At 42.0% G+C, this 23,842-nt stretch overlaps 1 protein-coding gene across 1 annotated transcript; it reads left to right on the forward strand.

The window, feature by feature from the left end:
* Positions 1-351: 351 nt before the first annotated feature.
* Positions 352-18,155, forward strand: LOC116254640 (tubulin-folding cofactor A-like). The gene is made up of 4 exons (XM_031630169.2): positions 352-560; positions 1,331-1,489; positions 17,758-17,844; positions 17,921-18,155. The coding sequence occupies exons 2-4, from the start codon at positions 1,337-1,339 to the stop codon at positions 18,008-18,010; spliced, it is 330 nt and encodes a 109-aa protein (XP_031486029.1). The 5' UTR covers positions 352-560; positions 1,331-1,336; the 3' UTR covers positions 18,011-18,155.
* Positions 18,156-23,842: the final 5,687 nt, after the last annotated feature.

The raw sequence follows: 23,842 nt of genomic DNA on the forward strand, positions 1-23,842 counted from the left end.
AATTTCTTCCAATCCTTGGCCAATGCTTCATTTGTTTTTCCTTGTAGATAAAAGTCTATGCATGCAAAATTAACTGAATGAATGCACGTTTGTTGGATATATGTGCACTTCTGGACTGCATGGGAGTCCAAACTTGTCAAACTGATTTCTCTTTTTTTTTTCTTTCTCGTTCATGATTCAATATTTTTTACCACAGTTTTTAGTTCTTGATTCTATGTTCATAAGATTAGGATAATCTACATTTATTGCCATAGATTATGTTAGGAGTTAAATTATGCCTAAACTTGTTTAGTTAATGCTAAACAAGTTAACGCCTAAAATGGTTAAGACATAAACGAACGAGGTAAGCGAGTCGAACTCGAGCTCTATTCTGTATAATCGAGTCGAGCTTGTATTAGGGAGCTGGACTCGAATTCTCGAGCTCGAGTTGGGCAAGGTCGGGCTCGGCTCGTATGCAGGCCTAAACTTCACTCAGAATCCCTGCTATTACTCTCTCTCTTGTAGTGGGTTTTTCTTCGATCGTGCATTTCTTCTTCCTCTGCTGCATCAAAGAATTCTAGGTAAGGCCTATTCTCCTTTAGCAGTCACTGTAAAATAGGGTTTCTATGTTGTATTTTTTCGTAGTTGCGATCTCTGTATTTGTTGGTTCTTTCTTTCTATCTTCTGTGTATCTCTCTCTCTCTCTCTCTCTCTTGGAGATTTTGTGATGCATTTGTTTCGTTTGGTTGAATTCACTGTTCTTTCCGATTTTTGCATCAATTTTTAGATTGTGCTTTTCTTGCATTGCTTCTGATTTTACATATCTTCTTTATTATTTTGATTCTTCACGCTTTCTTGGTGAAGAGGTAATAATTGTGTTTAAAATGATATTCTGGTGATGTTAAGGATTTTAGATATTGAATGTATTCCAGTTACATCGCATTGAAGTGTAACAACAAGTATGCAGTTTGACAGAGTGCAACATTTGGAGTAGATTGCTGGGCACATCAGCGGATATACTTATGCCCATCAACTGTTTGTTGAAATACCAATAAACCTCTGGTTTCAAGGGCTGTGGTAATCTAGCTCCATGCACGTCTTATCTGAGCAGATTTTGTAATTACATTTAAAAAATGCATTTCAAGAGAACCACTTTCTCTTATTGGCATATCGTGAACCATACCTGATCATGGTAACATGTTATTGGTAGATGTGAGTGCAAACCTGATGCTTGTAGTAGCTTGTCAACTCCAAGTTCTTAAGTCCTTAGTGGCGCATGTCCTTAGTAGCATCAACCTGATACTTTTTTATTTTGGTTGAGATGATTTGATGTATTTTCTATTTGTTATAGGGCTACATGGCAACCGTAAGAGATTTGAAAATTAAGACAAGTACTTGTAAGCGCCTTCTTAAGGAGCTTCACTCATATGAGAAAGAAGTTGAGAGGGAAGCTGCAAAAACAACTAACATGAAGGAGAGTGGAGCTGATCCTTATGTTCTCAAACAACAGGTAGCATACAGACTTTGTTTGTGCTTTAGTTGTGACTGGACATGGTCTAACTCAGTGTTGCTGAAATAGCCTGAATCCCCACTTTGAATCGAATTGGTGGCAAAAGCTATTCACCGGCTGATTCAAGGGGGCAAGTGTTATGCGCTATTCATTTTTTAATTAATTTTAATACTTTGATTCTATTTTTCAAATTATTCAATTTACATTTTCTTTTATTTTTTTTTAAATGGATGTCATAATATTTTTTGCTGATTCACTACAATTCAGCTGAATGGCTGAATCAGACAATTTTCGTAATCGGTGGTCTAGCCAACCCAATCCAATTTCCAATTTTACTGACATTGATTTAACTAGTTATCCTTACCTTTTACATATCTGTCCTTCTTGGTTATATTAATTAAACCAGCTCTGTCTTTTTGTTGAAGCTCCTCAAGTTAATCTTCATTATGCTTTTATTGAAAACAATTGTGGCTTTTTGTTGGGCCATGGCTTGCTATCTTTACTTGTAACTGAAGCACATATCAAGGTTTACCACTATGGCACTATGTGCACAAAAAGATATGCACAGGTGCACACACTAGAAAAATTTCGCTTCAAATAAATCTTGACATCTCAGGAAGTTTTGTTTTATGTGCATCCATATAAAAATAATTGGCATCTTCTAGACAATTTGCACTAGAAACACAGCAGCAAATATGGATATACTTTGGCTAGAACCCGCCTCATGGATGTGCTTGTCTTTGCTTATTTATCATAGTCATGCTTTGGTTTGAATCTGTTTCATACAGACATGCGTAAAAGGCAGCAGTACCCATGTTAAAGTGCAGTCAGCACATTTTGTGCCTCCTCTCTTTGTCAACTTTTGCTCTTAGACTCTTAGTTAACTTTGACTGAGTCCACTTTTCTCTCTTTTTCAGAGAGAGATGTAGAGAGAGAGAGAGAAATGCATTTCATTAAGCATGTCATTCACATTCCCTAATGCTCATTTACTCTAAGAATGATAAATGTGTTCAATTAGTCCCATTTTGGGACTGGTTTTACTCAACCCTTTATTTTTAACAATTGCTCACTCATTGCTTTGTAATCTACTTTGTGGATGTGATCTCTACATCCAAAATAACGAGTGATGCATTTAAATGTGTAATTAAGATTTTTAAATGAGTGGTCTAAATTTCTTTGGCTTTCTAAAACTCATCTAACATGTTAAACAACATGATTTTATGTGATTTACATATTCATAAATCATTAAATCATGATCCAAAATTTAGTTATACTACTAAACAAAGTATGGAAGTAATTAACATACAAAATATATCAGCTTTCTTGATTCTCCTCAATCGCATCATCAAGATCAGACCGAACAACAGTGAAACAATTGGACCAAAAACCCCAACCAAATCAGTCGAGAAACAAACACCAACTTCACAAACACAATCTTCTAAAAGCAGGTAAATAAATTCCCAGATACCACAAACAAAAAGATCCCCAAATTAAGCTACCAGCACCGGTATATCTCTGATTGGCCAGATGAAATGGAGCCCCACGATAAGAAAAAGAGGCCTATATCTCCCCTTGTTTACAAACGCGATCTGCATGCTCGGGAATCAATGGGAAGAAGGGGAAAGACCAAGGAGTTGCTACTCCGAACGCCAAGAATCAACACCAAAATCCATGAGAAGAAATCTTCTTTCCCCTTTTAGGGAAATAATATTGGGAAAACATGCAAAGGGAAATACCTGCTGTGGGAACGAAATGGACCTGGTGTTCTTCCTCGTGAGGCGTCTTCTTCTGCTGTGCACAGGGTGAGAGAGAAGGCACATGGCGAGAGGCAAGAAGGAGGGCGAAAGAGAAGGCACGGGGCGAGGGGCAAGAGAGAAGTCACAGTGCGAGGGGCGAAAGTATCTTGAGAGAGAGAGAGGAAAAAAAAATCGATTTACATTGTTTTATACAAATTGGGGGGGAGGGTGGTTAATAATATAAATAATAAATCAATGATTTATATTTTTTTTATAAAACATGGGGAGGTTAATAAATTTAACACCTGCATTAGATTTCAATTTTTTTCAGATCTATAAGCTTGAGCCTTTCAAGTTCATTGGTGGAGTTGGATAGCAAGAATCCAGCTGGAATACGGCTGAACCAGTTGGATGGTAAAAAGTTGTAGTGTTATCAAGTCTTTTGAATATGCTTTTCACCTCTATCCACAATTGTATTGCATTGTTTGACATAGTTTGGAGAAATTTTGCAAAAAAGTTAATTTTTTGCTCATCAAGTTTTTAACGTTACATCATAATTTGATTCTCGTCTTGCCCAAAATGCACATCCAAGCTATAGATTTTTCGTTTGAGTCTTCTTTCTTTGAATTTTGCCATATAGAAATCACCCATGTGCTTTGCAATCAATTAATGTTGCATGCAGTTGCAACTTAGAACTCATTGACACATTTGCATACAACTTTTTATATTGTCAAGCCATAGAAAATCAATTTTTTTAACATAGCCACATGACCCAAGAGTTTGTGACAACATGCTAAGGGTAGTTCTCAGCTCTGTGCACTAAAAGACAAGAAATTGTGACTGTCCATATATATATGTATATATATGTATCGAGAGAGAGAGAGATAGAGAGTAGTTGGTAAATACCAGACCACTTTGGTATGGGATAAAAAGCAGACCTCTTAAATTTGTGTTAAAAAGGTATATAAAAACCATTAATAAAGTAAAGGACAACTAACTTAATATGTGCTTCTCACCAAATAAATCTTATGATCATAGCTATAAGGTTAGATTGCAAAAGATGATTAACAGGTCTCATTTTTGTCTCTCACCAAGTAGTATGTTATTTACCAACTTTCATATAGTCCAATCCATTCGGATGCTAGACGGCTAAAATTCAAAAAATTGTCACTAAAACAATCACTACATTGGCATTACGATGGTTTATTGTGTGGCAATAGTTTATGATAGATTTAACGACAATTTATGGTCCTTTTTCTGCAAACTTTTAAATAAATGGCAACTATCCGACTTCCGGCAACATTGACATTTCATATATATATTTATAAGTAATATATGTATATTTTTAGCCACTGCCCAATGTCAGTAGTGGTTAACTCTCTTTCTATCGACCAAAGCCTAGCTTCAGAAATGGTATTTCATTATCATTCGGGTTAATCCCCTTAAATGTGCATATATAACCAGCTGTAGGTGGGTTGGATGTTTACTATAGATCCTAACTGTAGAAACACGCAACACACGAAGGAAGAAGAAAGGAACACACGGTATATGTGGAAAAACCTTAGAAAGAGGAAAAAACCACGGGGAAGCTCTAACCTAGGTGCACCACCGCAACCCTAGGAGAGAGAAAATTTATTCACTTAACTCAACAATTACATGTAAGTGAAGAATATATAAGAGGGAGAGAAAGAGTGCCGCCTAGGGTACCGAGCCAGCCTCGGTACCCGTGCCCCATGGGACCGGGTCCAGATATGGACCTGGTTCCCCATTACAATCTATTTTAACACTCCCCCTCAAGCTTGGCATACATGTCAAACATGCCAAGCTTGCTAACATTTTTCTCAAATTGAGATGTACATAAAGACAAGTTAAGACATCAGCAACTTGATCTTCAGACTTCATATAGGGCAGGATAAACTCCTTTGAATCTCTGCGTTCCCGTATGAAGTGGCGATCGATCTCCACATGTTTGGTTCTGTCGTGCAGGACTGGATTGTTTGCCAAGTTAATAGCCGACTTGTTGTCACAATACATCCTCATATTCTCTTCCATTTTCACCCCAATATCTGCTAAAAGAATTTTGAGCCATAACATTTCTGTAACCCCCATAGCAACCGCCCTGTATTCAGCCTCAGCACTGGACCTGGAACAAACTTCTTGTCTTTTACTTCTCCATACCACCAGGTTACCTCCAAGAAAGATGCAGTATCTTGTGGTAGACCTTCTAGTATCTGTGCATCCTGCCCAGTCAGCATCAGAGTATTCTTCAATGCTGAGTTGACCTTGTCGAGTATAGAGCAGTCCTTTCTCTGGGTCATTCTTTAAGTATCCCAATACTCTTTCAGCACTTTTCCAATGACAATCAGTAGGGGCATGCATAAACTGACTTAACACACCCACAACATACGTAATATCCGGGCGAGTAAGAGTGAGATAAATGAGTTTACCAACCAGCCGCTGATACCTCCCTTTTCCTTCCTCATCCAAGATCGTCCTAGTTTTGATACTTATCCTTGTGCCAGACTCCATTGGAGTAAGAAAGGGCCTGCATCCCAGTTTACCTGTCTCTTTTAGAAGATCCAAAGTGTATTTCCTTTGGCTCATAACAAGTCCAGTCTCAGATCGTGCGATCTCAATTCCCAAAAAATACATCAATTTACCCAGATCTTTGAGATCGAATTCAGCAGCTAACGTTTCTTTCATCTTCCTTTTTTCTTCTTCGTCATCACCTGTGACAATCATATCATCAACATATACAAGTAGAAAGCTCACCAGACCATTTCTCTGCTTGATGAAGAGGGTGATATCACCATTTCCCTGTTTATAACCATTAGTCTTCATCACAACCCTTAGTCTTTCAAACCACGCTCTAGGGGACTGCTTGAGACCATACAATGCTTTCTTGAGATAACAACACTTTCCGTTCTGCGCATATCCAGGCGGCATGCTCATATAAACTTCTTCCTCAAGGTGACGATTCAAGAAGGCGTTCTTGACATCAAGTTGGTCCATGCTCCACTTCTTTTGCACTGCCAGAGCTAAGATGACCCTTACTGTCTTCAGTTTAGCAACGGGAGCGAACGTCTCAAGATAGTCAATCCCATATTTCTGGCTAAACCCCTTTGCAACGAGACGAGCTTTATAGCGTTCTACAGTGCCATCAGGTTTGTACTTCATAGTAAACACCCACTTGGAACCAACTAAGTGAGTTCCCTTGGGAATATCAACAACCTCTCACGTATTGTTCTTTGCCAGGGCGTCCATCTCCTCTGTCATGGCTTGTAGCCATTTAGGATCCTCCCTGGCATCTTCCACTGACCTGGGAATAACAGCCATAGATAAAGAGGTAATAAAGCACTTATAGTCTTTACTGAGTTTAGCATACGAAACAAATCTCTGAATAGGATGAGAAGTACATGACCTGGTGCCTTTGCGCAGGGCTATGGGAAGATCTTCATTCATTGGACTTGGATCATCCGGGGAGCTCACAAGATTGGGATTGGTAACATCAACAACCTCCATCACATCCTTCTTCTTCCTGTTGTATACCTGACCAAACAAATGATCACGGGACTGTTCTTCCACAGGGCCCCCCTCCATCTGACTGTCTTTGTCCTCACTGACTGTGTCTACCACACTCGGAGAACTAGCCGTGTAATCCAAGAAATCCGTGAACTGAATCAACTGATGCGAAGAATACTCTTCCACTCTCTCACCTAGACACTCCCCCTGAAGAGGATTCGCAGGAAAGTATGCCTCATGTTCATGAAAGGTAACATCCCTGGAGACATATACTCTGGAAGTGCTAGGATCGACACACTTGTATCCCTTCTGGGTGGAGGAATACCCCAAAAAGACCGCTTTGATGGACCGAGGATCAAGTTTCTTGAGAGTGGGACTATGATCATGGACAAAGCAAACACACCCAAACACCCGAGGGGTCAAAGGCCAGGGATTCTGAGTAGGCCACAAAACAGAATCAGGGGAATGACCATTCAACACACGAGTAGGCATACGGTTAATGAGATGAGCACTAGTGAGAAGTGCATCACCCCAGTACCGCTTAGGGACACGACGTTGAAACATAATGGCCCGGGTGACATTTAACAAATGACGGTTCTTCCTTTCAGCCACGCCATTCTGAGGAGGTGTGTAGCTACAGGATGTTTCATGTATAATACCCTTGCTTCGCAAGAAGTCATCAAGGGATTGGGAGACATACTCTCGATCATTGTCAGTACGAAGGGCCTGAACAGAGGTCTGGAATTGAGTTTCAACAAATGCAACGAAGTTTTTGACAATGCCGGGAACTTCACTACGTTCTTTCAACAAATACACGAACGTACACCGAGAGTAGTCATCAATAAGAGTCATGAAATAATGAAAACCACGACAAGTGGGTACTCCCGAAGGACCCCAAACATCAGAGTGAACCAAAGCAAATGGATGACTGGTTTTATTGAACGAAATAGGGTACGAGGCCCTAACATGCTTAGACAACTGACACACTTCACAGGCGAAGGTGTCCAAAGAAACAAACTGAAACATCTTAGGAATCAACTGTTTAATCAACTGAAAAGGAAGATGACTGTAGAAATACGAACAAGAAGAGGAAGAGAAACAACGATCACGATGTAACGTGGAAAACCTTCAACACGAGGGAGAAAAAACCACGAATGAGAAGGAGTGTTGAGTACATGACCTGACACCCTTTCTCAGGGCAATGGGAAGATCTTCATTCTTCTTTTCAACCTCATCATGAGTCTCCACGGTCTCCACGGTAGGACTTGGTTCATCCAGGGAAGGAGTGGCATTGGGATTGGAAGTAGATCTAGCATCACAAGTCATCATCTCTGTCCGAGTACCTCGTCTAGAGTAGAACTGTCCAAACAACTGAGGGCCTTCCTTCTCAATGCTAGTGTCACACCTTTCCTCCTTCTCAGGCACATCAACAGTAGTAAGTGATTCTGCTTTCTTGTAGTCCAAAAAATCTATAAACTGAAGTTCCTGTCTCTGAGAATACTCTTCCCTGCCTACAGACTGCTCCCCCTGAAGAGGATTCTCACCAAAGTAAGAGGCATGTTCCAAGAAGGTAACATCTCTCGTAACATAAACTCGACCAGTAATAGGATCAATACATTTGTATCCTTTTTGCGTAGGAGAGTATCCAACAAAGACACATTTGATAGACCTAGGATCAAGTTTCTTGACATTTGGACTGTGATCATGGATAAAACATACACAACCAAAAGCACGAGGAGCAAGAGGAAATGGTGGACGACTGCCAGGAAGCAACGAGTGGGGAGTCCTACCATTCAAAACACGACTGGGCATGCACTAGTAAGAACTGCATCACCCCAATAGTGTTTAGGAAGATTTCTCTGAAACAAAAGAGCCCTGGTGACATTAAGAAGTTGACAATTTTTCCTTTCAGCTACCCCATTTTGAGGGGGGGTGTAACTACAAGATGTCTCATGAACAATCCCCCGTTATCTAAGAAACTCCTCAACAGGCTGACACATGTATTCACAGGCATTATCGGACCTGAAAGTTTTAACATTCGCACCATATTGGGTATGCACAAGAAGAATGAATGTCTCAATGATACGAGGAACCTCACTGCGGTCTTTTAACAAGTACACAAATGTAGCACGAGAGAAATCATCAATGAAAGTGATAAAATACTGGAAACCTTGACGGGTATGAATTCCCGAAGGTCCCCATACATCAGAGTGAATCAGGAAAAAAGCTTCATTAACACAACTAGAAGAAAGAGGGTACGAAGCCCTCACATGTTTGGCAAACTGACAAACATCACAAGAAATGGAAGACAAATCAAAGGAGGAACACAAGTCTGGAAACAAATGTTTCAAAATCCCAAAAGGTAAATGCCCAAAACGTTCATGCCAGTACATAAAAGACTGAAGACAATCTTCTCTTCTCTTATCTGTCTTGCGGATCGCCGTCAACAGAGCAGTAGCCACACGTATGGGAAGACGATATAATCCATCAGAAGCTAAACCAATCCCAATCCTCTTCCCTGTCACCAAGTCCTGCAAAACACAGCGATCGGTAGAGAATATAAGTTCAGAATTCAATTCTTTAGTAAGTCTACTGACTGACAAGAGATTTAAAGGAAACTGGGGAACATGTAAAGCGCCCTGCACATGAAATTTGTCCAATAAGGACAGAGTGCCTTCGCCTGCCACACAGGTAGAGGAACCATCTGCAAGAGAAACACGTTCCTTTCCCGAGGACAACTTATACTCATGAAACAATTTTGGATTACCTGTCATGTGATGAGTAGCACCACTATCGACAATCCATTCCCCCACAGAAGAGTTACCTTGATTGCCAATAACTGCAAGAGCATGATTAGCTGTAGTTTCCTCTGAGGTCTCAATCTTGTTGACATCGATCCTGCCCAAATAAGCCCTTAGTTCACGAAGTTGGTCAGCAGAAATGGAGACTTTTTCTCCACTGGATGCTTGCACCTCAGACACAGGCGTCCTCCCAATAGAAGACCTCCTTTTGTTTCCCTTCTTCTCTGGATGAAGATCCCAGCAATAATCCACGGTGTGACCTGTCTTCTTGCAGTGAGTGCACCGGCGAAGGGATCTAGACGGGCCGCCAGGACCACGACTCACGAGAGCGGATCTCTCGTGATAGGGTACAAGTTCCCTCTTCCCTTCCTTTGTAACAAGCCGTCTCTGTTCTTCCGCTTCAACACAGGAGTACACATCTTCAATACTGGACACCTCCCCTGAATTCAGAATCTGGCTTCTAACACCTTCAAATTCATCATTTAAACCTGCTAAAAAGAGGAACACCCTGTTTTCCCATTCATGAGCAACATAAAGTGCTTGATCATGGGGACAATGCCAAGGAATATCAGAATGATAGTCAAGCTCTTCCCACTTGGCTTTCAAAGCCCCATAGTACTCTGCAACAGAAGAGTTCCCTTGTCGAATGCCATAGACTGTCTTCATTACTTGGTAAGTACGAATTGCCATTTTCTTTTGGCCATACATTTGCTCTAGGACCACCCACATGTCTCTAGCAGTATTCTTCCTAAGGATAAGGGGCTGAATATCGGCGGAAACGGAATTGACAATCCAAGTTTTCACTTGATTATCCTCAAGAAACCAAGTATGCCACACATCACTTGGTCTTGCTGGTTCGGGGTTGCTCCCATCGATATAGGCCATCCGACCACGGCCAGCAATCCCCATAGTCATAGCAGGCGACCACGAGAAATAGTTCTCCTTTGTAAGGCGAAGAGTGATGACCTGCATGGGAACATTCTCAGTTCTAAAAGCCCCAATTTCAGTTTGATTTGTGTTGACGGTTGACGAGGAAGAAGCTGCCATAATCACAGACCAGTCTAGCAACGGGCGAAGTCCGGTCGGCAGCAAGGGCAGCAGGGAGCAAGGCTCGGCAATGAGGGAGGCAGGAAGCAGCAGCACAATACAGCACAAAAATAGGCAGAGAGCAGGCAACAGACAAAAAACGGAGAACGCCGAAACCTCACCGGCAGTAGAGACAGCAAGAGGGCGGCGCCGGAAAAAAACGAGAGAGCGGCGCTGGGCGGGTCGTCAGACCAGGCGGAGACAGACCGCCGGAACAGGTGGAGGAAGAGGCAGAGCGACGCTAGATCGTCGGAAAACGGGCGGCGCTGGGCGATGCGTCGGGTGACAGAAAGCGGAAGAGAGGAACGCCGCTGGGCAGGTCGTCGCTGGGCGGAGGCGGCCGGAACCTGAGCGGCGCTGATCAGGGCGTCGCTGGGCGGAGGCGGCAGCTGGTGCGACGGACGAAGCTCTGGTGCGACGGACGAAGCTCGGGCACGAGCGTCGGGCACGGGCGATGAACAGTGCCGAGCGAGACGATGAATAGTGCTTGGGCGAGTCAATGAACAGTGCCACGATGAATAGTGTCGGGCGAATCCTCCTCCAACACGGGCAAAAGACAAACCAGTAACGCCGGAACTTCACGGCTCTGATACCATGTAGAAATACGAACAAGAAGAGGAAGAGAAACAACGATCACGATGTAACGTGGAAAACCCTCAACACGAGGGAGAAAAAACCACGAATGAGGAGGAGTTGGTGCCCACTAGCAGCCAGACTCTCTCTCTCCTTAGATTATCATTAACTCATAAGGATTAGGGTTACATGACTTAAGTAGTGCCCAAAACGGGATACAAGGCGGGTCGGGTATGGATCCGGACCCGAAACATACAATCTATCAACAATGACCAAGTCTCTCGTGCCAGCGCATAATAACGGATCTGTCCTCCACGCCAGACAACTGTCCACTGGTGACTGAAATCAAGGCAGAAGCAACCTGTACTGGCATTCTGTAGAGACCATCAATAGCCGAACCAATCCCAATCTTCTGCCCCGTCCCCAAGTCCTGCAGGAAACAACGATCAGTAGAGAATATTAGATTACAGTTTAGCTCTTTGGTAATACTGCTGACAGATAACAAATTTACGGGAATATTGGGAACATGCAGGGCATTATGAAGACAATATTTGTTCAGTAATGATAAACTCCCTTTTCCAGCCACAGAAATAGAAGAACCATCAGCCATAGAAACACGCTGCTGCCCAGAAGTCAACTTGTATTCTTGAAACATCTTAGGGTTCTCGGTCATATGATGAGTAGCCCCACTGTCAACAATCCAATCACCGAGAGAGGAATTACCTTGATCACTAGTAGCAACAAGAGCCTGAGCTAACTTAGCTCCATCAGACGTAGATGTGTCCTCTGACGTAGTAGAAAGACGACTGATATAAGCTTGTAGTTCCTTGATTTGATCCGGGGAAAGCCTCGACTTTTCACCACTTGAAGAACCACTCTGATTTGAGTCCTGCACAAGAGAACCTCGCCGACTAGACGGAGGGCGACCACGAACAAGTCTCTTCTCAGGGTGAAGATCCCAACAAAAGTCAACAGAATGTCCTGACTTGTGACAATGGGTACATCGCCTAACAGGGCGCTGGCCAGGCATAGAAGAACGGCTAACAAAGGCCGAGGGACCACTCCCATGACTGGGGTAAATCTGCATCACTTGGCGTCTTTGTTCCTCGGATTCCACTCTAGCATATACATCTTCTATTCTAGGAATCTCATCACAGTTGAGAATTTGACTCCGAATGGATTCAAATTCATCACGCAAGCCTCCAAGGAAAAGGAACGTCCGGTCCATCCATTCCTTTTCCCAGTATCGGGCATGATCGGAACCACAGTCCCAGTTATCATTCAGATGATAATCAAGTTCCTCCCACTTAGCTTTCAGGGCTGCATAGAAGGAGGCAACAGACAAGTCACCCTGTTTCAGAGAATAAATACTGCGTTTAATCTGGTACGTACGCAGAACCCTTTTCTTGCGACCATACATCCTCGCAAGCACAGTCCACATATCAAACGAAGTCGGCTTCCGCAGAATAAGAGGCTGAATATCAGCGGACACAGAGCTGATGATCCACACCTTAACCTGACTGTCTTCCAACACCCAAGTCGCCCATTGAGGATCAGTTTTGCTGGGCGCCGGTTTGTCGCCTGTGATATAGGGGAGACGACCACGGCTCGTTATCCCAATCTCGAGAGCAGCAGACCAAGAGAGATAGTTATCTTTAGTCAGACGAATGGGCGTGACCTGGACCGGCAAGTTCTCGCTCTTGGGAGCGCTGCCCGCGTCAAAGGCCACATCACTTTTAGGTGCGATCTCTTCCGCCATCACAAGCAGTCAAGTCAGACGCAACACCAGGCAGCAACAAGACAACACAACAGTGGCTGAAACACCAGCGCCACACGGAAACCAAGGCGGCGGCGAGAGGCGTGACGGCGCTGGATCGTCCGACGGCGGAAAAGAGAGACACCCACGGCAGCGGAAACTTCAGAAGGCAACCGGCGGCGGCGCTGGATCGTCCAACGGCGGCGGCGCAGAAAGAACTTCGACAGCGGCTGCGCGGAAACTGGCGGCGCAGGAAACCCCAACGGCGGCCGAAAAAAAAAAAACTCCAAAGGCGGCAGCGGCGCAGGGACGACGGCGGAAACACGAGATGCAAACGAACGATCTCACCAACCTGTCTCTGATACCATGTAGAAACACGCAACACAAGAAGGAAGATGAAAGGAACACACGGTATATGTGGAAAAACCTCAGAAAGCGGAAAAAACCACGGGGAAGCTCTAACCTAGGTGCACCACCGCAACCCTAGGAGAGGGAAAATGTATTCACTTAACTCAACAATTACACGTAAGTGAAGAATATATAAGAGGGAGAGAAGGAGTGCCTCCTAGGATACCGAGCCAGCCTCGGTACCCGTGCCCCATGGGACCGGGTCCAGATATGGACCCGGTTCCCCATTACAATCTATTTTAACACATCTCAAGGCAGCAGTTGATGACCTCAGTTTGGCCGTCTGTTTGGGGTTGATATATGGTGCTCAACTGTAACATCGTGCCTTGAAAGTGAATATTCTTGCCAAAATGCACTTATAAAGACTGGGTCTTTATCGTTGGTGATTGTGCGAGGCATTCCATATAGGTTCCCTACATGGTCTTGAAAAGTTTTGGCCACCGTCTTTGCTGTGTAGGGGTGGGCTAAGGGGCTAAGGGAGTGAAGTGGGCATACTTTGAGAGATGATCAACAATCACAAAAATGACAGACTTACCTCAATGGAAAAATCTTCTCATATCTGTTCGGGAATGGGAAGTGGCTGGAGTAGGCTGATTGGTCTCATTGTTTCATATTTGTTCCTCTGACATACATCACACAGCTGAATGAAATTTCTAACATCTCTCTTCATGCTAGGCCAGTAGAACGTGGTGCACAATCGTCTGTAAGTCCCCTCTACACCCTCGTGTCCTGCGTGCAGTCATTGTGGTAATGCTGCAGAAGTAAGTTGGGCAGGGCAGTATCCAGGGGAATGTAAATTCGACCGCTGTGGTGTAAATAAGGGGGCTTCCATCCGTATCCGTAGGTCTGAAGAAGATGATTGTCCAGGCACTCTCTTATTTTCCTAGCTGATTTTGCTTCCTACTATGCCTGTCAAATTTGCTTCCAATAACTGGGTCTAGACCTGCGTCATGGTTAGCAAGCTGTTGACTTGCTACTCTATGGTCATAGATCTTGAGAGTCCATCGGCAGTAGTATTCACCTTCCCTCTACAAAAATGCACCTCGAAGTTGAATCCCATAAGCTTGAGGATCCATTTGTGTAGCGTCGGCGAGAGGGAGGGTTGTTGTAGACAGTATCTTAGGCTTTGGTGGTCTGTGAACAGTAAAACCGTTGCCCCATTAGGTACTGTTTCCACTTTAGGACAGCAAAGACGATACCCACCAGCTCTCTCTCATAAGTTGACTTGATGACAAGGGCCACTCCCATCGTCTTGCTGAAATAAGCCACGAGATGAGTCTCTTGGCTCCACACTGCCTCGACTTTCACATCTGAGGCATCTGATTCCACCATGAAGGGAAGCCTGAAATTTGGCATCTGCAGCATAGGTGCAGTGGTGACTACATGTATCAGCTGCTAGAATGCTTGTTCAGCCTGCATGCTCCATAGGAACCTGCCCTTCTTCATTAACTCAGTAAGAGGTGCTGGATAAGCCTATAGCTCATGACAAACTTCTGATAGCATGTGAGCCCCAAAAACGCAAGTTGTTCTCTTATTGTCTAAGGCATTTTCCAATTATTCTCTGTCCTCACCTTTTCCTTCTCCATGTTGAATGAGATGGTCTCTGTCCCGAACATGCACTTTGATGGTTTCACATTCAACTCATTCCGCTGTAGTATTGATAATAATGCTCGAAGGTGCTGCAAATGCTCTTGTTCCTTGTTGCTATAGACGAGAATGACGTTGAAAAACACTAGAATGAACTTGCATAGAAAGGGGTAGAATAGGTCGTTCATTAGGGACTGAAAAGTGGACGGTGCATTCGTCAACCTGAAAGGCATGGCGGTGAACTCGTAGTGTCTGTCGTGAGTGTGGAAGGCAGTCTTCAGAGCATCCTCAGTGGCAACTCTGATTTGATGGTAGCTCGAATGTAAGTCTAGCTTGGAAAAAAGGCAAGCTCCATGCAGCTCATCAAGTAGATCTTCTACTACTGGAATAGGGTATCTATCCTTGACCGTGATGGCATTCAGCATGCGATAGTCCACGCAGAAATGCCAACTACCATCCTTCTTTTTGACTAGTAAGGCTGGCGACGCGAATGCGCTTCGACTAGGCTGGATCACCCTTGTCTCTAACATCTCCTGCACTAACTGCTCCAGTGCCTCCTTCTGCACTCCGTTGTTGCGGTAGGATCGCAACTTCACCGGTTTGGCACCTGGCTGGAGCTTGATTTAGTGTTCACAATGGCATCGAGGCAGTAGGGTAATATGTGCTGCAAAGACTTGTGGAAACTCCTTCAGTAGGTCATCAAGTGCTGTCCTGAGGGCGCTGGTCGGTTGCTGGTCTGTTGCCTTCTTTCTCTGGAGGGCATTGCGTTCACAATGGGAAAAAGGACGTCGACGGTCCCTTCATCATACTTTGCGCGAACTCGAATTCTCACGACCTTTTGGGTGCAGCCTCTATCATCAGCTGATCGCCGTCCCCCTGTTTGGAACTATATCCTCATGCCAAAGAAATCCCATACTACCTCTCCTATTTCAAGCAGCCATTGGATGCCGAGCACCAAATCTGCCCCCGCCATAGCTAGTGTGTAGAGCTGCACTGGAACTTGCTGACCCTGCACCTCAAGCACTTCTTGGTGGCACCGCCACCTACACTTGAAGGTGCTGCCGTCCCCAATGACCATGTCGAATGCTGGTTGTGTCCCCACACTGCACCCTAATGCCTGAGCTATCTTCTTGCAGATGAAGTTATCTGCTGATCCTATATCGATCAACACACTTACTCTCCTTCCACGCAGTTTGCCTTCAACGCGCATCGGCTGGGAAACTTCATCCCCGCTGAGGGAGTGGGGGGATATCTCCGGCGGTGCGTCTGGGCTATCTGTCGCTAGTTCACCGGTCTCTACATGATTCTGGTCATCATCAAGGGGGTCTTCCTCTTCTTCAATGTACATATGGATGTGTCGGCAGTTATGTCTTGGCACCACGGTCGATCGCAATGGAAGCATATGCCTCTCCTGCGCTTGTCTTTTATCTGCTCTAGTGTTAAATGCCTCACCACCTGTTTAGGTAGTGAACTGCCCTTCGACACAACGGCTGGCATGATCAGATTCTGTGTTCACACGGCCCATCGTGAGAATACTTTGTTTTCCTCCCACAACCTGTTGGACGACTGAAGTCGCTTGTAATTCTCCTCCACCATGCGAGCAGCTTCAAAACACTCTTGCAAGCTCCGTGGCCTCAACGCCTGGACTTCTATTCTCGGCTCCTCCTTGAGTCCACCGACAAAAGCCCCGATTAAGGCTTCCGGCAGCCACCTGCGTACCATGTTATGAAGACTCTCAAACTTCTCTTGGTATTCAACCACTGTTCTTGTCTGTTTGATTTTGGAGAGCTCGACATTGTAGTCTAGGTAAAACGATGGTCTGAACCAAGCAATAATTTCCCTCACTAGGGTTCCCAATTTGGCTTCCCTTAGTGCGCCAGCAGCCATTTGTACCAATAGATAGCTACGCCTTTGAGGTAGACTCCACGTGATTGACCCTTTGTTCTCCTTCGATTCCCTGCATTCGAAGTATTGTTTGATGGGAACACCCAGCTCACAAGATCCTCCTCAGTGAATCTCAAAAACTCTATTTTCATTTACTTTCATGGACCTCCTCCAAATACACCCGAAGGAAAGGGTTTTGCACTGCGATCGTCGTCGGTGTCCGTTCAGAATTTGGAGAATGATGCATACCTTGATGGAGGACTTCATACATCATAGCCGCCAGCATCTGTTGCTCAGCGACCATCGTGTTGAGGAGTGCATCCACGGCCTCCAATCGTTGCTCTACCATATGCATTCTCTCTTCCTCTCCTCCTAGCACTGTCTCGAACTGTGCTCGATGGTGCTCTACTTCCAGTCGCACAGTGATCCTTTTCGCCATTGCCTGAGATTGCAAACAAAGGGGCTGACTGAATGTGGATAATGTTGGACAAGCAAGTTGCTGTCAAGTTTCAAAAGATAATGTGTCACTTATAGAATGCAATCCTTAATGGTCTTACGTATGTATTAGGTGCAAATTTGTTGGGCAAGTATATATCTTGTCCTCTTAGTACCCGATGAATTTGTATCAAACTTATGTTGGATATGTTATTGTGTTTTTTGAGAAGAAATAAGACACGTTGTTTATTGTGGGCCTTCACTGCATTAGATAACAAGATATGCAGTTTAAACTTATTCATGAGGTCGGCTGATTTTTCTACACCTTTGTAGCTTCAGACTTTTCTTGTAAAAGCCTCATATCTTCATTATTTTGCAAATTGTACATGGTAAGAGCCACTTGTGTTTTTCTGTTCTCCTTAGTGTTTGATAGAAGCATCATTTTTATGAATTATGCTGTCTTCATCTTTATTTGAGCAGGAAAGTGTATTAGCTGAGTCACGAATGATGATACCTGATTGTCGTAAACGCTTAGAGGCTTCACTGGCTGATCTTCAAGGCATATTGGTAATTTATTAGCTTTAATGATAGTTAAACTTTGATTTGGTTCATCTTTCCTCATCCTTTCTTTGGTTACTTTCAGGAAGAGTTCAAAGAAGAAAGCAAGGGAGGCGCAGAAATTGATGAAGCAGAGAAAGTTGTTGTGGAGATTAAAACTTTGTTTCAGGGTTGAACAAGTTAATGAGTATTTTTCATCCAACGTTTTTTGGTTGCCAGATGCCCTGGTCCTTGTAAGCTTTTGATTCTGGTACAAACTGCTTAACTGATCTGGTTTTACTGCAGAAAGCATCTGACTATGAGGTGTTGTCTTTTCGGTATCTCCTTTTCATCATCACTAAGGTTTTGTTTGGAATAAACCGTTGGATATGATAAGGTTTTTTTGGGAGGAGGGGGTGGGGGAGGAGTAATTTCACAGAAATCTTATAAGAGAACTGATGGAATTCGAACTATATTAATATGTCCAATTCACATTTCTCATCTTTAGGCAGATAATTCTCTTCTATTGCAATATAATATGCTGGTTTTAGCTTAGAAGATGAAGGTAAAAGACAAATTGCAATATTGCATTAAAATTCAAGGCGGCCATAGGTCTGGGTGCCATCTTGATAACTAACTCAACCTCATTGTGGCTGGACTCGGATACACTTATTTATTTTTAGGATAATCAATTATAATATTATCATGTAGTGTTGAGTACAAGGTGCGAAGGTTTTATGAAACATGAAATAGTCAATAATACGAGATACTCATGGCAGTTAAAAGCTAGCAATTGAAAATGTTAGTTACTGCACGGATCTACACAGTCTGGATATTGATCAAGGGTCTATCATAACAATTCCTCAAATAACAAAACAACTTAGCTATTTTTGCTTTTTTTTTCTTTCATTTTGCGGGCTGGGCCCGTAAGTTAATCATTTCTGGAAACTCGCTGCTGGAGGATAGGCCTCCATCCTTTTTATTCAAGTAACAGAAGAATATTCAAATATACAATAACAGATAGACCCCCTAATAGGCAAGGAGACGACCACTACTGGGACTATAGACCACCGAAACCTTTGACGATAGCGAATTTACCCTTCGTTAGACAAACAGATTTAATTCACCAATGCAATTCATTTTGATCACCAATAGAAGAGCCTTCCTGATCTACCATTGCCGCCTGCATTCTAGGCTACTTGATCGACCGCCTCTTGCTTTTTTTTTTTTCTTTCTCCCCATTTGATGAGCTAGAGCAATCTATCCTCCCACGCAGATGCCCCCATCAATGTGTCGGGGAGCATGCATGAGACGTAGCTGCTCGATGGACACTTATATATATATATATATATATATATATATATATATATATATATATATATATATATATATATATCATTAATGTTTTAGTGTCCTTAGTAACTGCCCTCAAACATATTCTCATGCCACAGAATGTGGATAAAGGAGATGCTAATTTATCTCCCTTGTTTAATACAACTATTATGAAACTTTGGAAGCTGGACTCTATGAACAAGGCCAGACAATACAAAAAATTGTTATTTGACAGCAAATGTGGGTCTATTATCATATCAATTACAGTCCGGTTACCAGGTCCTTGTACAACATCAAAAGTGAATCTCACCCATGCAAAGCACAAGGGACAGGCCAAAAGTTCAAAATCAAATTAAAACCGAAACTTGACCCACAGTTACCTCCTAGCTACTCAATGGGTTCACCTCTTGTCCTCAAACTCTCTTCGGACGCACATGATCGTAAGTATGTTCATAACGTGATCTGGAGAAGATGGTATTGCCAGAATTTTCCTTCTTAAACCTGCTTTGGTATAAAGACGTTTAATAAATTCTGGCTAATAAGGACAAAAAACTAAAGTCTTCATGTATACTTTTGAGCCCAATTGCACAATGACAATGGTTGAGATAGCAATCAACCTGAAAAAGGGGTCATTAGGTGATCGTGATCATTATATATAGGTGTTTCAAAGTAGTCTTAAGAAATATCTTGTAACTGGGTGTGGTGGAGAGTTCAAGAGATTTTACCTTTCTTACAGTTTCTATTCAAAATCAACTACTTCAAAGAAAATAACAGGAAAGAAGAGCACCACCAAATTGAAACTTGGCTATTTGCATGACAGAAACAGTGTTCCTGATATCAGTCTCCTATATCTGCCTAACAGGCTGGAGGATAACTCTAGAATTACCAGCCATTAAAAACCACCCATGATCATTGTTAGAGGAGAACCCACAATCGCAGGTGGAGAGAAGGGAGCCCCGGCGCGCTGGTGGTGACAGCAAAGGAAGGGCTAACGGGCGTCAAAAGGGAGAGAGAAGGAAAAAGAAGAGGGGAGAGGGAGAGATAGAGAGAAAGGAGGGGGATGATTTGAGCTGTCCGGCGGACGGCTCAGGTTTGATGTCTTCTAAATGTTCATATTTTTATGGAGTTATCATTTAGTTTATGGTGACCAACTTAGAAGGGACTTGGTGGAAGGATGTTTGGCTGCTAGTGCTTGATGGTCTACCTATCTTGCAAGTGAGGGCAGGCTGCCCACCCTAGCTAGACTGCAAAAATGTGGCTTTTCTATTGCTAACCAATGTTCTTTTTGTAGGGTTGCTGAAGAAACTAATGACCATTTGCTAGCAGGACTAAAGAAGTGTGGGAGTGGATTGCTTCTGAATTCAATATTTTGCATTCCAACTAGAGGGATTGTGTTCGAACTCAAACGTTGAATGCATACTAAAAACGTCCGGCGCTAATGCTGGAAAATAGCTTTCTTGGTGGCATCGTAACAAAGTTGTGCACCAGAGCAAGGTTTATTTGAAGACGGGCAAATAGAGGCACCATGTTGATATTTTTTGAAGTGGTCAAAAGATGTTGAGAGATAACTACAGATTTGGGTCCATACGGGGTTATATGCTGTGACGATAAATATAACGGGTCTCTAGGCACGCTTTATTTGAATGTTACCTCGGTTAATATGACTGGTAGTTTCATCAAAGTGAAGGTGGAGCAAAGAGCGTGCGTTCATCAAAGTGCATCTAATGGATATGGGTGATTATTTTGTGTAAACTAACAGCTCTCTATAGAAGGTTGATATCTCCTTTTTTTTTTTTAATAGTGAGAAAAATCTAAACATTAAGTTGTAATGCAAAGGGCAAACTTGCCCAACTATTATTATTAGAATAGGCTGATTTGAATTGAATAAATGTGCAAACTGATTCCATTCTAATTCTTAATCAATTTGTGTATTATATATTTTCCATGTATTTTTTTCAAAAATTGATGAGTTAAATCGATTTTATTCTTTCAATCATTGTCAAAAATATCATTCTTACCGGTTTTTAACAGCAAAGTTGTTTTTTGGGCAAATCTTGAAAATTTTTAAAAATAAATAAGAAAACATAAATAAAACTATATAAAAGTAATAAAAATGGATGTTTTAATGATAATAAAAATGATGATAATATCAGTGTTAAAATTAGAAAAATGAAAAAAATGGAGAAACAAAAAACAATGAGATAATAACACAATATATATATATATATATATTTTTCATTCTTATTTTTATGTTAATATCACAATATTTTCTAAAATATTGTGATATCTGTAGCACTGATTTGAAACTTGAAATGATTCATTACACCACCCTTGTTCTGTTACATTCCCAGCCTACAGAGCAGGGGGCGTTAGGGGCCCTTGCCTCTCCTCAAAAAAAAAAAACATTTATATTTAAAAAAAATCATTTGTCTTACATAAAAATTTTGAAAAAATATGTTCGAGCCCTCTTAAAATTTTGAAACTATGATCGACTTCTTTCATGAAAAATTCATGACTATATCCCTGTGCCTCCGCCCTTACGGCAAGGAAATGGGGGTCATTGGGATAGCTTTTGGCCATCCAAAACTAATTCATTGAATTGCTGGCTTGGCCCAAGCTGCCCCCAACTGTGGCCACCTTGCATTATGGGGATTACATTATCTTAAGATTCACCCTTTTCACAACTCCACTTTTACCCGTCATTTTTCTGTGTTCATAAACTGGTCATTTCCATCTATATACGAAAAGAAAAATATATATATATATATATATCATACTCAAGCATCTGCTTGTTTCAAAAGGCTCATATCTGGCTCCATTATTGAACATGCCTCTAACTTTGTACCAGAGCTTATCAATTTAGATTTGGCATCTTAGACTTTAGGATTGCAAGTTGAAGGATTTCAACATAATCAAAAGATGAATGGGTTAGAGGAATTTGATGTGATGCATTTTTAGCCTGCAAATTATATTGTGCAATGACTAACATCATCTTTCTCATAATCAAACAAGTTGGCTTTCTAAAAGGATCTAAAAGCTTTGCATCAATTTTGAGAGTAGATGGTTACCAATACTAATAATATAGTTCTAATGGATTCCACCACTTCTTGAGTCAACACATCCATCAAAAGCACAAGGAATGACAGCAGTGGTGGAGGGAGGGGGCGGCAGGGGTCATGACCTCCCCTAAGATCTGGAAAAATAAAATTTTACCATGTAAAATTTTAGAAATTCTAATTTGACCCCAGCATAGACTTTCAATATTGATAATCAACTTATTTAAAATTTATCCATATATGAATCTAATACAATATTTATTTAAAGCTATATTTGAATTGGAATCCAATCATATGTCATTTCTTAAATTCAAATCAATTACACAATCAGATATTAAATGTTTTTTCATATTCGACTTTATTTGAAAATCATCTAACCTGAATTTGATCCTTTGACATCACTAGGTTAACAATCAAGCAATGATAATATGATTCACAATGCAAAAAGTAGCTGCACCTTGAAAGTATCAAAAACTGATCTACAAGGGGTGTTAAAATCCAGCACATTCTCACGATATTCAAAGTCCTTGTAATATGTGAAGTCTCTTAGGATTCTACGTTCTTGTACAATGTGTTGAGGTATTTAATGTCATTGTACTATATGTGAAGAGTCTCCTAAAATTCTACGATTGGAGACTCTTCGAATTCTGAAATTGAAATTATAAATAGGGTCTGGGCAGACCATCCTGGTCACGGCTTCTTCTCCTCAGCTTCTTCTTGTATTCATTTTCTCTCTCTCTCTATCTTCCTGCGTGAGTGCTGTTTTCTGGTTTCAGATATTGGTGCTAGATTTCTATCATGATATCAGAGCGCCAGGTTACGTTATCTCTACCTAACAAAATGCCCAAATAGGTCTTATCTGGGTAGAACTCTTTTCTCATCTTGTCTCTATCCTAAATTTACTTTTCTCTTGCGTAATTCTTGTTCCTTTTTCTTCTTGCTTACCTAAGGACACATCTTATTATATCGCGTCTTCTTTTCCTCTCATCTTCTACCTGCATACCCTTCTTTTCTGCTGTCATGGAAAACCTTTCGCATTCTGGTATATCCTCAAATTTTCTTCCTCACCTTATTACCAAAAAACTCAAACATGAGAATTATCTAACCTAGAAAAGGTAGATCATGCATTTTATAAGAAGTCAAGGCCTCTTTGGACATCTCGATGGTTCAACAAGGGCTCCACCAATATTTGTTCTGCAGGAAATAAATAATGAGGCAGGAGAGGTCATTGTTGTTCAAGAAATTAGCAACCCTGAACATGTTGTGTGGATGAGACGTGACCAAAGTCTTGTTGCATATATTTTATCTATGGTATCTCAACAAGTGTTACTTTCAGTTTCTAATGACTGTACTGCAGAAGAATTATGAGAAACCCTTGCTGATACCTTTTCCCAAATATCAGAAGCTCGGATTATGTACTTAAAGAAAGAATTTCAGAATTTGAACAAAGGTTCAACATCTATCATGGATTATTTGGGGTGCATTAAGGCTGTCGCAGACCAACTTGCTGCCTCATGGAATAACATTTTTGATAAGGAGAAAGTGCATCAAACTTTAAGTGGACTTGGGCATGATTATCATGCCTTTATTACAGCTCTTGAGGTGCTCCCTGTTCTGCCTTCCTTCAACGAATTACAAGG

The sequence above is a fragment of the Nymphaea colorata genome, chromosome 5 (assembly GCF_008831285.2).
Source record: "Nymphaea colorata isolate Beijing-Zhang1983 chromosome 5, ASM883128v2, whole genome shotgun sequence".
In the NCBI taxonomy this organism is placed as follows: domain Eukaryota; kingdom Viridiplantae; phylum Streptophyta; class Magnoliopsida; order Nymphaeales; family Nymphaeaceae; genus Nymphaea; species Nymphaea colorata.